The sequence below is a fragment of the Protopterus annectens genome, chromosome 4.part1, assembly GCF_019279795.1.
Source record: "Protopterus annectens isolate FY-2018-M chromosome 4.part1, PAN1.0, whole genome shotgun sequence".
Taxonomy (NCBI): Eukaryota; Metazoa; Chordata; order Ceratodontiformes; family Protopteridae; genus Protopterus; species Protopterus annectens.
The window spans coordinates 633,076,101-633,092,104 of NC_056734.1; the positions used below are offsets into that span (position 1 = coordinate 633,076,101).

Consider the following 16,004-nt stretch of genomic DNA (forward strand, 5'->3'; position numbering starts at 1 on the left):
TTGTCATCCATATCAATGTTCTTTCAGATGTCAGTATTGTTGTGTTAAATATTCACCTCACATTATGAGGTCGGTCCTGACATGGTTAAAGAAGAAGGAGGAAGAGGACTGCACTTTTCTGACTACCTGGATATCTCATTTTTGGGAGGACTGTGAAACTACAGACAGTCATGACTAAAAATAGCAAACATTCAAATTCTAGGTGAGAGTAACTGCTACTTAAGGAGGCAAGAAGGCAAACCTCATCAATTCAAGATAAGGGAGCTTGAGGCCAAGATCAAATCACTGGAACCAAATTATGCAAGAGGGGTTTATCAACAAGAAGTACTGTATCCCAGATTCAATTGGCTAAGAGAGAATGTATGGATCTCTGTAGTTTCTTCAACTATGAAAATGGGAAAGGGACAGACAGTTCTTTTGGCCCCACTACCTTAAATCTCCTAGACTCCTGTCTATGAGAAGGAGATGTATGAAAAAATGATTCCTTTGTTATCCCTGAGGCACACACAACTACTCTGTTGATGATATTGTTCTATAAGGATTTTTGCTCACATCTGGAAGGTAGACAAAGAATTTATAACTGTAATTTCTTTTTTTCAGCATTGTATGTCCTACACTTCAATGGCATTTCATCTGATCTTTTCCATTAAAAGGAGTTTGGAGAAAAATTTCAGAATTTGTTTGAGGAATGAAGGACTCTAAGATCATTATCATACACTCTAAGGATAAAATATGCCAAATCCATGTATACACATTGGCACCAGGACTGGAAAAAAATCAATGTATAAAAATATTTCTAGAGTCAGATTACGCCCAGCTAAGGAGAGGATGACCCCCCCCCCGGTAGATGGAAGTAGTAGTCTGTAAAGATTTGAAAAAATGACAGGGCAAAAAGAGCAATACATAAAGATGACAGAGTAGACTATTCTGGTTATAGAAGAAATTATGTATTGTTAATAGTATGCAAGAAGGCCAGATTTTCCAGATAGAAGATATTAAGAAAGATTAAGAAAGAAATTAGAGAATGAAAAATACTTGCAATAGAAAAACTGTCAAAAGTTTCAAATAAAAGTTTGTGTTCATTAATACAATAGGTATATAGATGTAGAAACTATGGGTTACCTGGAAAAAGAAGCGACAGAGAAAGCCTGAAAATATAAAGAATGAAATCCAGAGATTTTTGAACGGTATAAAAAAGAAATATGGATATCGAAAAGAAAAAGAGATCTGATATGCTGTAACATTTAAGCAAAACAGAAAGCCAAACTAATCAATGCAAAAAAAGGACCAAAGATATTTGAAGAGAAATACAGACAATGGCACCCAGACATGGAAAATTTCACACTACAAAAATAAAATAAAATAAACAAAGGGGGGAAGTATTAAAGAGGATTAGTAACAGAGAAGTTACAGAAACTGAACTAATGGATTATTTGCAAAGTGAGGTATTTAGTGTAGAAACTCCAACACAGGTAATAATTCCCCAGACTGAGATAAACAGGTGAAGCAGTAGACATCTGTAGACTTGCCACATGGTGATATTCTGGAACATTCTAAAGAAGACTAGTATAAATGTTTAGTTGAAGTTGTGCAGCAAATGAAGGCACAGGAAACAGTGGCAACCCTGACTCAGGCAATATGGCGTAGTGATGAGCCATTGAATTTCCATATGAAGGAGCAGCTGATGAAGCAGGGTGCATCTGAAGAGGATATGTCAGAGGAAGTTGAACTTTATGTAGAATACTCACAAGAAATGGAAAATAAAGATGTTCTCAGTCTAGAAAAAAACAATCTAAAGGAAGAGCTGCTTGATTTAATAGAAATAGACATATTAAGATCAATAAAAGAACTGGATTATAGAAAGTAAATAAGACCCAAAATGTAAGACGTTTGTTAAAACAGGTGAACACAATGTTTGAGACTATTAAGAGAAGTTCATGTGATTTAACAGAAATAAATAGGTATATTACTGTGCAGCTAAATTAATAACTGATAAAGTTAAAGCAATAAGAGAAAGGAGGGGAATAAATAAAATGACATAATGGAAGCACTGAACAGAGAAAACACTAAAGCAATTAAGATTGTCAGTATCATTATTAGAAGAATATAGAAGAGGGAACATATCATGAAAAATACATAGAAAGACAGACATGGTAAAAGCAATGCACAGTATCAAAATAAGCCAGGATGCATCATACACTTTTGCAAATAATAAACCAAAAATATCAGCACAGAGAGAAAAAACTTAAAAGATATGCAAAAAAATATAAAGGAAAAGTCCAAAATAAGCAAATCATTGATGACTCAAAAAGTTTTATAGAGAACTGGGAAAAGAAAGAAAAAGGAATAGAAACAGCATCAAAAAAGATGAAATAGACACTTTTGGAGAAATATTTATGAAGGCACTGTGTAACAAACACAGACAAACAACAAATTGAGTTGATAGAAAAATTAAAAGAAACATTAAGGAGTTCTAATGTAGAAGATATGAAATGGGAATAAGTAGAAGCCAGAGAAATTGCAACAAAATTAAGAAAAGCTCCTAACTGGTAAACCCCAGGCTCTGACATAGTATTTAAGTTTTGGATAAAAGTATTAACATCTTATATACATTTGGACCCATGTAAGAATTACTTATGTGCACATCCTGATCAAACACTAATCTGGTTAACAACAGGAAAAACAATACTGTTCCTTAATTGTGAACCTGCAAGCCATCCTAAAACATATTGACCAATAATTTGCTTTGCAATGATATACAAACTATATATTGGAACTGAAGCAGACAGAATTTTATAGTCATTTAGAAAAAAAAAACTCAATTATGACAATAGAACAAAATGGTAACAAATGAAAGTTATACTGTATAAAGGATCATTGGTTGCACAACAAAATCATAGAAAATTGTAAAAAGGGGAAGCATCTAAGTAAGGCATGGATAGATTACAGAAAAAACATTTTACAGCATCTCACATTTATTTACAAAGGTATGCATAAAGATCATACATCGATCAATTACATTTCAGCAACCATGAAATAGTGGCAAATCACTTTTTAGTTAAGCTATGACAAATGGAAAATTATTATCCCAGGGATATAAAGTCAAAGTGGTATATTCCAGAATGATTCTTTGTTACTCCTGCTGTTTTTTCTTGCCCTTAATCCATGAAGCTGTTTACTTGACAGGTTAGGTCATATTTACATTTTGGCCCTCAGAAAAATAAGCTTTAAAAAAAAAACTTCTCATGTAATCTTTGTCAATGGCTTAAAGCTGCAAGTGGTTAAAACTTTCTCAGATTATCAGGGATCTGATGCTTCATTGTGGGGATTTTTGGTGGGCACTCTGACACATTCTGATATTAAGGGGATGGATTTTCATAGGTTCATAGGTGTGTACTAGGCTAATGGCCCTGGAGCCTTTACAAGCCTAGCCCATAGAAGTGCCCTGGCATTGTGCTGCCCGATGTTAGTTCCCAGTGCCTCTATCAAGTAGAGCCACTGGAGTTATCCCTGAGGTGAACTTTCTATTTCCCATCCACTCATCAAGATTTCTTAATACAAAAACAGGAACCACGTACTCACGACCACTTGAATAAAACACAAGAAAAAAAACTGTGGAAACCAAGAACGTAGCTGCTCAAACTTGAAATGAATAATAATCAAATTTATTTAAAAACAATTCAAACAAGGTTAAGCACTTTCATCTGTATTGCTAGACTTCATCAGAACACTCAAATCACTAATTTAAAAGTTTATATAATATATTCTAACCAATGGCATTCAATAATTAACGTTCAGACAAACCTCCACATTACATCTTTTCCCCTTCATGAATATGTGAGTACATGAACACTTGCATATATCACATCTTAGCTTCAATTATTGGCTTGATAGGTATATTATCATTAATGCCTGGTACAGTGGTGGTACAGTACCCAATATGAAATTTAATGTGGTGGACAACATTATAGAATTCAAGTTATTTCTACACCAATTGAATTTAGGCATATATTTTAAAGAAGTAGGAATGAAGAAATGTGATTTACAGTTGAAAAAAAGAAGCACCTTTACCCCCCCCCCGCTCAATCCCTTATTGGCAAGTTTTGAGAAGGTGGTTGTTGATGAATTATACCAGCTATCTGATAATAGTAAACAACAGAGAATGAAATATAATCTTAGTAAAAAGGAATATGATTTATTAAATGAACTGAGAGTTAACAATAACATTAGGATTTTACAACCAGATAAGGGGGGAGGGGTAGCGTTAATTGATAATAATGATTATTTGAATGCAATTCACACCATCCTACAGGATACTGATACTTATGAGACATCATATATTAATGTGATACACATCGCTTATCAATGTATAGATGCCTTATTGGAGGAATATTTGTTGGAAAACAGAACAGAGATAGATTTGTATAAATTTTTGAAGGTAGAACATCCCATATTGGCCACAATTATGGGTATTCTGAAGATCCATAAAAATATACTACATCCACCGTACAGGCCTATTATTTCAGGAAGCAAGTCCAAGACCTTCCCCTTCGGGAAGGTAGTGGACACCTAGTTAAAACCTTTTTATGCAAAGATCAAGCATACAGTTAAGGATTCCTGGGATTTTTTAAGTCGACTGACATCTGGTTTATGGAAAGAAAATTTCATTTTCGTTACCATAGATGTGGTGAATTTATTTACCTGTATCCCAAGGGACGAAGTTATGGACAGTTTTTAGGAAATTTTCCAATCTGGATTGGGAGAAAACACTGCTCATTAGTGAACTTATGAGCATTGTACTTGATTACAACTTCATATATTTTGAAGGAGAATACTACAGGCAGAATAAAGGGGTGGCGATGGGAGCTGCCAGTGCCCCGATTTATGCCAACCTAGTCCTATTGGATTGGAAAGAGCAAGCCATATTTAAAAGTAAATGGATGAAATATATTAGATGTTATATCAGATTTTTAGATGATGTGTTTATTCTGCGGAATGGTAGTGAACCTGCAGTGGAGGAATTTGTCGGATATCTGTATACATCTAATTCTTTTCTCAAGTTTACATATCATGCAAGTAAAGAAGGTATTTCATATTTGGATACTTATATTTCTCACACTAGTACTGGATTTAAGTCTAGAATTTTCAGAAAAGAAACTTTTAGTAATTCCTATTTGGACTATAACAGTTGCCATCTCAGTATACAAAAGAAAAGTATAGTAAAGGGGCAATGTATAAGAGCAGCTCGTATGACTTCAGATTATAATGAAATGTTACAGGAGTTGAATTATATAGGAATACTATTTAAGGAACATGGTTATCCCCCCATAGTGGTTGATGATGCTGTGACATATGTAAGTAGTGAATGGGGTAAAAAATACAAGCCATTGTTAGGAGTTGAGTTGTGTACAGGTATGGTCAAGGGGAGGGGCACAGCCACTAATGAGTTCAACAAAGCTTGTATTTTGCCCTATGGTAAAAATACGATAGATGTCAAGAATATCATTCGCAATAACTGGAGTATTCTGAAATGTGATCCAGAAATTTTTGGACTGGTGGGGGAATATCCTAAGTTTGTTCATAAAATAGGATGCAATATGAAAAACAGACTATACAAAGGTTATATGCACACAAAACCATGTAAGTCTGGTACCACAAAATGTGGCAGATGCAATCAGTGCTCTGCCATATTAGAAGAACCTATGATATGTGTAGAAAATAGGAGTCAAACTAAGTTAAATTTTGTGAAAGGCAATTGTCAAACTATGAATGTAATATATCTTGCCCTATGTACAAGATGCCCCGGATTTTATGTGGGTAAAACCGGACAATGCTTGAAGGACAGGATATATGATCATTTATATGCCATTAAAAAAAGGGGGCATTAATAACACCCTATACAGGCATATTAGAGACATCCCTGGTTGTAATATGTTTAAGTTTGCCATATTGGAAGTATTATTACCACATCACAGAGGGGGGAATATGAAGGCATTATTGAGTGAGAAGGAGGTGAGATGGAAAATATTGTTAAATGCCACCACTGTACCAGGCATTAATAATAATATACCTATCAAACCAATAATTGAAGCTAAGATGTGATATATGCAAGTGTTCGTGTACTCACATATTCATGAAGGGGAAATGATGTAATGTGGAGGTTTGTCTGAACGTTAATTATTGAATGCCATTGGTTAGAATATATTATATAAACTTTGTAATTAGTGATTTTAGTGTTCTGATGAAGTCTAGCAATATAGATGAAAGCGCTTAACCTTGTTTGAATTGTTTTTAAATAAATTCGATTATTATTCATTTCAAGTTCGAACAGCTACGTTCTTGGTTTCCACAGTGTTTTTTTTCTTGTGTTTTTTTCATCAAGATTTCTCTTGAAGAGAGACAGTGAGGTGCTATACTTGGCATGTATGGAAAATCTATTCCAGAGCATGGGCAGCCTCTGGGTTATGAACCTGCCCCTCTAGTATGTTCTGTTGCTTGTGGTAATGAGGTTAATGTCACTGGAGCATGTTGTGCTGAGGGATTCATAGGTTCATAGGTTCATAGGTAGGTACTAGGCTATCAGCCCAAGGGCCTACATAAGCCTAGTCAACAAGGTTCCCTGGCTTATGACACCCAAGAAAGTTATTTTCCTGTGCCACTGTCAAGCAGAGACACAGAAGTGATCCCCGGGGTGTATTTCCTACTTTCCATCCACTCATCAAGATTTTTCTTGAAGAGTGCTAATGAAGAACTTTGCTTGATATAGATGAGTAGCCTATTCCAGAGTATGGGAAGTCTCTGGGACAGGAATCTATCCCTCCAGCATGTCCTGTTTATTGTGGTGACAAGGTTTAGGTCCCTAGAGAGTATACCTCAGAGGGATTGGGATTTCTTTAGGTGTAGCATGTCCAACAGCTCTGAGTTTGACATAGCTTTATATGTTAGGCAGAGATCACCTCAGAGTAGGCAATATGCTATGGAGTAAAGCTGGAGTTTTTTGAGGTGGTCAGTGTAGGGCATTTGTTTGAGGCCAGTAATCCTCTTTGTGAGGTACTTCTGTGGCCTTTCTAGCTGCTGCAGATGTCTTGTGAGGTACATTCCAAAAGGGGCGTTGTACTCTATAATGCATCTAATGAGTGTCAAGTAGAGAGGAACAATTACCTCTTTTTTCCTGGATGAGAACCCTTTTATGATGAGGTGTGCCACGTAGAAGGACTTCCTGACTACTGTGGCGATGTGACTATCATAGGAGAGACTACTGTCCACCTGGGTCCCAAGGTCTCTTATCACACATTCGGTGTTAAGTATATTGCTGCCTATGTGGTAGTTCATGGGTACAGAGTTTTTACCAAAGGGGATGACACTGCACTTTTTGGCATTGAGCTTGAGGCCATGGCTCTGACACCAGGCATCTGTCTCAGCAAGGACCTTCTGTAGGATGTCCACATCATTTGGGGACTTGACTATGGCTCCTAGTTTTCAGTCATCTGTGATCTTCACTAGCCAGAGGCCTTCTGTGTTAGCCTGTACTTCAGAGAAGTAGATACCAAACAGGAGAGGTCCCAGGATGGAACCCTTTGGTACTCCACTTGTCACTGCTTTGAGGTCAGATTTGGAGTCTGCAACTTTTACAATGTGGGTTCTGTCAGTGAGCCAGTTGGCAACCCATCTTGTGACGTAGGGATTTATACCTAGTTTAGTGAGTTTAGCTATAATTCCAGAATGGGGGATGGTGTCGAAAGCCTTGGCTAGGTCAAGATAGGCTTGTGAACCACCTTACCCTCATCTACGGCTTTGGTGACTGCCTCAAAGAAGTCAATCAGATTCAGGAGGCATGATCTGCCTTTCACAAACCCAAACTGGTTGGGATCCAGAGTTTGGAGGTTACCAATGTCTTTGTTTATGAGTTCCATGATGATACGTTCCATGGCCTTGCAGACCAGGATCATCAGGCTAATAGGGCAATAGTTCCTGGGATCAGTGGTGGCTCCCCCTTTGTGCAGTGGGATAAATGTTGCTGTGTGCCATTCAGTGGGCACAAAGCCTGATGCGAGGTTGTTATTGAACATGGTGCTTAAGTGGGGAGCCAGTTCATTCTGAAGTTCATGTAAAATGCAGCCTGGGATGTTGTCTGGTCCCATGGGTGCTGTGTTTTTGGCTTTAGAGATTGCATCTTTTACCTGCGTAGTTGTGATTACAGGGACTCTGCATTCTTCCTGTATAGATATGGGCCCTTTAGGGGGTGAGGGACTCGGATTTCTTTAGATGTAGCAATTTTAACAGAGCTGAGTCAGACATGGCTTTATAAGTCAAGCAAAGATCGCCTCTTAGTAGATGATATGAGACAGAGAATAGCTGGAGTTTTTTGAGTCTGTTCACGTAGGACATGTCTTTAAGGCCTAGGATCCTCTTCGTGAGGTACTTTTGTGGCCTCTCCAGCTGTTGCAGTTGTCTAGTGAGGTACATGCCAAATGGAGCATTATACTCTATGATTGGTCTAATGAGGGAAGAGTAGATAGAAATGATTACCTCTTTCTTCCTGGAAGCAAAACCCTTGGTAATGAGATGTGCCACATAGAAGGACTTTGACCGCAGTGGCAATGTGGTGGTCAAAGGAGAGGTTGCTGTCAACCTGTGTCCCCAGATCTCTTATAATGCCTTCAGTGTTCAGTGGGCTCCCATCGATGTGGTAATTAGTGGGAACTGAGTTTTTCCCAAAGGGGATGATGACACATTTTTTGGCATTAAGCTTAAGGCCATGGTTTTGACAACAGTCATTGGTCTCAGTGAGGCCTTTCTGTAGAAAGTCAGCATCACTTGAGGAGTTAATAATGGCTCCCAGCTTGCAGTTATCTGCAAACTTGGTCAGCCATAGTCCATCTGTGTTGGCCTGGATTTCTGAGAAGTAGATGCCAAACAGGATAGGACCCGGGACTGATCCCTGTGGGACTCCACTCATGACTGGTTGGCAGTCAGACTACTTTCACACTGTGGGTTCTATCTGTGAGCCAATTTGCAACCCACCTAATGATATAGGGGTTGATGCCTAGCTTGGTGAGTTTATCAATAATTCCTGAGCGAGGAATGGTATCAAAGGCCTTGGCCAGATCGAGTTAGGCTGTATGAACTGCCTTACCTTCATCCACAGCTCTGATGACTGACACAAAGAAGTCAACCAGGTTGAGCAGACATGATCTACCTTTCACAAAACCAAATTGCGTGGGATATAGAGTTTGGAGATTCCCTATATCCTTGTTAATTAGGTCCATGATGATGTGCTTCATAGCCTTGCATATCAGACTCATCAAACTAATGGGGTGATAATTTCCAGGGTCTGTAATCACTCCTCCTATATGGAGAGGGATGACTGTAGCAGTGTGCCATTCAGTAGGGACATAGCCTGAGGTGACCCTGTGAGTGAACAGGGCACACAGATGTGGTGCCAGTTCACTTTGTAATTCATTTAGAACACAGTCAGGGATATTGTCATGTCTCATGGAAGCTGTATTCTTGGTCTGGGACAATTCAGCATTAACCTGTGCTGCAGTAATGCTGGGTGTCTGGCATTCTTCCGCTATTGAGATTGGGTCCTTGGGGGGTAAAGTTGGCCCTGAATCTGTTGGCCAGTGTGTTGGCAATATCTGTTGGCTCAATATAGGAGGTACCATTGTGCAGTAACCCAGAGCAAATCTGGGTATTGCCATGGAGATTCTTGATATAACTATAGAAGGTTTTGTTGTTGTTTTTAGTGTCTGCCACAATTTTGCCTTCATAGCTGGCTTTGAAGGTTTTGATGAGGGATCTCAACTTTTTGTTGAGGCTAATAAGGGAATTTGTCTTGGGACTTCACCTTTTTCTGCAACAGTTTCTTCCTTCTGTTGTAGAGTTTATTAATGACAGAGGACCACCATACTGGCTTCCTTGTTTTGGAAGAGACCATCTTGGTTCTGTTGGGTATGGCTAGATCCATGCATTTATATATGTGTTCGTACAGTGCATTGGTGTATGATTTGGCAGTCATGCATCTAATTTCCATTGGCATGGGTGCCATGAAGTTAGCCACCTCTGTTTTTAGGAGTCCAAAGTCAGCTTTGGAGAAGTTTTTCATGGTGGATACCTTTGCAGGGGGTGTGGGTAAGATGTGGATTTCCATGGTGATTAGTTTGTGGTCAGGTCTAACCAGGGAGGAATTGACTACTGGTGTAGAATAATGGTTGCCCATGTTAGTAACAACCAGGTCAATGATGTTGCTTCCTCTAGAAGGGTAAAAATGAGCTGGTCCAGGGCATTGGAATTGATGAATTCCAGAAAGCATTGGGCAAGTGCATTGGTGCATGAGTAGTTTTCCCAGTTGATGGAGGGGTAGTTGAAGTCACCTAATATGAGAGTATTGGGTTGGATCTTAATAGTTTCCAGGGTGCTTAAGAATGCAGAGTGAAAGTCTTGGGACATGGTTGGGGACCTATAGCAGGCTATGACCTGAATCGCCATCTTACCCAATGTTAGTTGTACATAGTATACACTTATCTATTCACAATCCTGCCTCAGGTGATTATGAATGTTTGGTGCTCTGATCAATTTCTCCTATAGATGAGATGCAGAAAAAGAGTGCACTCATCCCTACATTTATTTATTTAGTTAGTTTGATACCTTCCTTAACTCTGTTTATCAAACAATGTCAGTTATATTAAGAATCACCCTATTAGACAGCAGGATAGTCACTGATACATAGTTCACAAATAAACAATTAATCTTTTATGGCTTTCCCAATGTACTATGACAATGCACATGATACTTGACCTCTTAACTGTTTCGAGAAACGTTTTGGTCTAAAAGTTACTCAACATAGAACAGTATTTTACCTTCTTAAGTTCTAGTTGCTTTCCCCTGAAGCCACAGATGTTGAGTTTAGGACTTTAAAAGGTTTATGGGTTCATAGGTATATACTAGGCTAATGATCATGAGGGCTTTTTTAAGTTTAGTCATGCATTCCAACCCAATTGTGTCCCTATGTATCATAAGCATTTATTAGGAGGGGGTTTTAGTTAGGAAGTTTCTAGATGTCATGTGGAGGTATGTTAATTTGGACATTATAGTCTGCTTCTGTCTATCAGAGACATGGGGAGAGACCCAAGTTGAATTTCTGATTTCCTGTGCATTGTTCAAAGTTATGCTGCTTTACATGAATGAGAAGCCTGTTTCAAAGCACAGGAATCTTCCTGTCTCACCAATGTATCTTATTTATGTCACAAAAATTCAAATCTAGTGGTTCTGATGCTGTTTGTTTTGAGGATGTGCAAAAGGACCATCAGATCTGGATCTGAGGATGCTTTGTATATGGCTTTAAGGCAAACCATATAGAAAAATGTGTTTATACATTGGATTATTCTGGTAAGGACCCTTTGTGGGCTTTCCAGCTGCTGTATATGTCTGGTCAGGTGTATGCAGAAGAGAGAATTATACTCAGTGATGGGTATAATGCCTTCTTTGGCATGTGCCTGACCAGGCAAAATAGAATATTAAGCATAAATACATGGAAATCCAGATTGGCATCTTTTTTAAAACACTTATCATTGATAATGTTAATGTAGTGATGGCTTATTTTGCAAACAAATTAATGAAGGTCAAAAATGTATTTTTCTTGATAGATATAGTCAAGGCTAGAGTGGGGCAAAACTGCATCAACGCTTCAGACTATAACAGCAAATTTTGATTAGGACAATCAGTAACACTTTGCCTTAAGGAAGGAAGCTTTTGGTAACCATATACTTGGGTGGTTTAGATTTGCCACTCTTATTAGAAATGACAGGATAGCTGATTCAGTGCATTTTATTCATGCCAGGTGTACCTTTCACAAATTTAACTTCCATGACTTTCTTGTCTGAATGTCAGAAAATTTGAGGCCATGTAAGATATAAACATAAAATCCTTATGTTTTGGGACTCAAAAGTTATGACTACTCCTGTCCTCATTGGTGGAAAAAAAACATTTTTTGAAAGACTTGTATATACCACACACATCTGCTATAGTACCAGACATTCTTTGTAATGGTCTGCCTAGTTCCCATGATATCAGATTCTAGTAATATCTCAAGGCTATGTGCACTAGTAAAGCCATTCAGCAAATAGGGACTAGTATTATTTCATTATTTCATCACTCAGTCTTGAACCCAAGATTAGCTTCCTCTCTTTCATTTTCTTTCATCTAATTATAAAGCTTCGCATAGTTTAAGGTCTAAAGTTTTTGCTAATGACTGTAGAAAATGGTAACAAGCCCCTGAGACTGAGAACATTGAGAATAAATGGAATAAGCATTATGGCTTTAAGGTTGGGAATGAAGATCTGTAACCACTATTGCTTTTATACACCATTGGTAACGTTCTCCCACCTTCGATAGAGCTTATTTTTAGTCAAGTCAGTCAAGTGACAAAGAACCATGGCTGATTCAAGAAAAGATTCCACTAATAGATAGCCAGGTCTGAAAGGCTTTCATTTGTTCTTTTGTGGCTGACATGGGGCATAGTTTTTCAGGCTATGGTTCCACTGCCATTTGGCCCATTATAAAGGTCAGATAGCTGGCTTCTGCCTCAAGTAAGTTGCAGTAAGCTGGGTGAGCCCATCATGATGGATACAATTTAAAATGGCCTGAACTTTAAGTAGATGACTTTACTAATCTTCAGAAAATATCACAACATTACCTAGGTATGCTGATGCATATCTGATGTGTGGTCTAAGACTTTTATACTTCAGCTTCTGGAATGATGCTGGTACTCTTTGGAAAGCAAACTAAAACAGTTTATAATGAAACATATTTTATGGTGTTCAAAATGTTGTTTTTGTCATAATGTCTGTGGCTAGTGGAATTTTAAAATAGCCTTTGGTTAAGTCTCACTGTTAATGTATCCACTCTAGACACTGGGTATGAAAAACTTTTGATATGCTACTCAGCTTCCGAAGTACTTGCAAAACATTCTAGAACCATCAGGCTACGAGATCAGTGCAATGGGACTAGTCTACTTACTCTGAGGTTCTTCTATAACCTCAAGTTTAAACACTGTTTGCACTTCATTCATAACCTGGAATTTGGAGTCTATTTGTTGTGATTTTAGTGTACTTTCTCTCCAGGCACAGTTTCTATGTTGTGTTGAAATAGACTGCTTTACCAGACAACTCTCAGAATATTATTCCTGAGCAGATATTATTTTAGTTCTCATTTATGAGACCCAGATAGTACTTACTCTATCTTCTTGTTTGAACTCTCTCAAAAGAGCATTTCTGTTATATGTTCACTGTTGCACCTCGTGCGCCCTAACCATGTGTTCTTTTACTGTGGGAATTAGAGTTCCTAACCTTTCACCTACAATAGTACTCTTTTAAAGGGGTGTTTTCCTTCTGAAATGCTTTCTTTGGCTATATATAGCAAGCTTCAGAGATGAATAGCATATAGAAATTCAGATGCTGTCAATCCAGATGAAGCCCAGTATACTTGTTTTGCAGTACAGATAAAATATGGCATCATTGCTGGTCCTAGTTTTTCTAAATTAACTCTATAGCTTTTTAGAATATAGACTTTAAAATTTTGTTTAAGTGTTCAATTAACCCATGTCTTTGAGGGTGGTATATCAGTGTCATTAGCTGCTTCATTTTAAGTCAATGGCAAAGTATATACATCATTTTGGACATGAATGGGATGCCTTGGTAAGTAAACACTTTATAACCTTTCATAATTCAGTCTTTATACTTTTGTTAAAGTGCTCAGCCAGAGCTGTGTAGAGGGAGAGGTCATAAATTTTTTCTCAGTTCCCTCATCTGGTAGGACCATAAAGAAAGCTGCTTTAAAAGATGTTATTGGTCTAGTATTATGAACAACATAGAGAATGTTTGTGCAGCCTGTCAAGAGTACCAAAAGGATAGGGCTAAACCTAGGATTTAAGTATCCTCCAATAGTAAAAATGACTCAAGCATAAGAGTTTGCCTTTACATAAAACCCAAATGAAACTGCTATTACTTTCTGGTACAGTAAACATGTTTGCTAAATCATGGCCGGTATTTTAATATCAGCATTAATTAAAGCTATTAATTGTGATTAATTATTTGGTGTAGTTGGTTTGATGCAGCTAAGAAATGTAGTGTAAATTAAAGAACTGTGCACTTTTTTACATTTTGTCTCTTTTCCAGAAAAAATGTACAAATCTGATTTGTTCTAAGATGCAAAATTTAGCAATTAGATCATTGTAATATTTAGTTCAGGCTTTTTTCAGTAAAGCACATGCATTGTTATGCAGATAACCTCTGCTTTAGATTTTTAAAAATGACCATCTGATATCAGGATTTCTGGAAGTATCATTATTTTTACATTTAATATATTTCATATGACTCCCCACAGGACTGAATCTTTTAGCAAAGCAAGATGCATTTTTCAATTATAAAAGTTAAAACACTTAATCTGAAAGTCCCAACTAAAACTAATTGATGAGTGCTCTGAAAAAGCTGAGGTTCATAAGATCTCTTAGTAGAAAAATGTGACAAATTATCTAAACTCCCCAACAAATCTGAGATCATGATTTGGGGACTGGTAAAAAAACAAAATCATGTTTTCTTAAGTAATGAAACTATTCATTTCTAAAATTTTGCGGATTTGAAGTTCTCTTTCTATCAAGGACCAGATTAATAACTGTGTTCTAATTATTACTTAGTATTAGAAATCCAATTTTTTACAGCAAAAAAAAAAAAATGTTTCAAAACAATATGTAACTCATTCTGGCTGACTGTTAAAGCTTTAAGAAAAGCAAGTTAGTTTGCTGAAGCAGCAATCTTAGCATTTTGTAAGGGAGTACAGTATTGAGATATGTTATTCCTACCTGAATATTATAGAAAAAAGAAATGGTCAGAAAGAATATAATAAAATAATGTATTTTCCTCATTGAAATGTTTCAATTATATTTTTCTTTGCAGGACCACTTACCATTCAATTTATTTCCTTGTCAAATATTACAACCACTTCCATATCATTATACTGGAAAAAGGCCACAACAGGTGAAGGCAAATTATACAGAGTACAAGTTGAAGGATCTCCATCTTTCAATCAAACAGTGTTGACTGAGAATGTTACTATCACGGGACTTACTCCAGGGTACAACTTTACTATCAGCGTTTTTACGCTTGCAGCTGACAATACTACAGAAAGTGATCCAGCAACAGTATCCATATTCACAAGTAAGAGACATCTTAATTATTTGAATCCATAGTAAAATATTTTGCAATTTTAATGGATTATATATATATATATATATATATATATATATATATATTGACATTTATTTTGATTTATTTTGACATTTGTTGACTGGTTTAGTTTTTTTTTTTCAGTGGAGACCTGAGGGCAAAAGGTCCAGAATTATACATCTATGATACAGATAGATGAGTACCATAAGTTACATTTTGATTACTATCTATACACATCATAATACAATTGTTTATGCATTTGTTGCAAAAGTAGGGATCATTATACATTTTGAAGATATAGAATTAAACATAAGAATAAATAATTACATTCCATTGAGATGAATCGCAGGATTCCAAATAGTGAGAAGTAAGGACAACAAGATCTACACAGAATATGATAAAATACTGGAAACAAATTAGACAGTCATATGACCTATTTTGAGGAAATAGGTGGATGGTCTAAAAAGAAAATCAGGTACAGAGTAGAGAGAAAGCAAGGAGAGTTACATTAGGTTTGGTCAATGCAAGAACACATCCAGGAATTTAATATGGCATCTTTTAGCATTTTTTTGAAACCAATAATGTCAGCAATCAGTCTAACATGTAGGGACAATTTATTCTAGGCTTTGGCTACTGAGTGATTATAGAGAAGTTTGACAATGTTGTTATTGGACTTATATATCTCAAGGAGGTGCAAAGAGTCCATGTGGGAGTATGGAAGGAGAGAAGAGTAGCCAGAGCAGGACAAGAATTGGGTTGGTTAAGGATACTGTGAGGTAG

The 16,004-nt window shown here is 37.0% G+C and overlaps 1 protein-coding gene across 1 annotated transcript in view; it reads left to right on the forward strand.

The window, feature by feature from the left end:
- The first annotated feature begins 4,859 nt into the window (after nt 1-4,859).
- LOC122801260 (tenascin-N-like) overlaps nt 4,860-16,004 on the forward strand; it is a 133,083-nt gene continuing 121,938 nt past the window's right edge. The window contains exons 1-2 of the mRNA XM_044070811.1: nt 4,860-5,085; nt 14,955-15,215. Coding sequence (XP_043926746.1) covers nt 4,860-5,085; nt 14,955-15,215 — 487 coding nt within the window. The remainder of the gene's footprint in view (nt 5,086-14,954; nt 15,216-16,004) is intronic.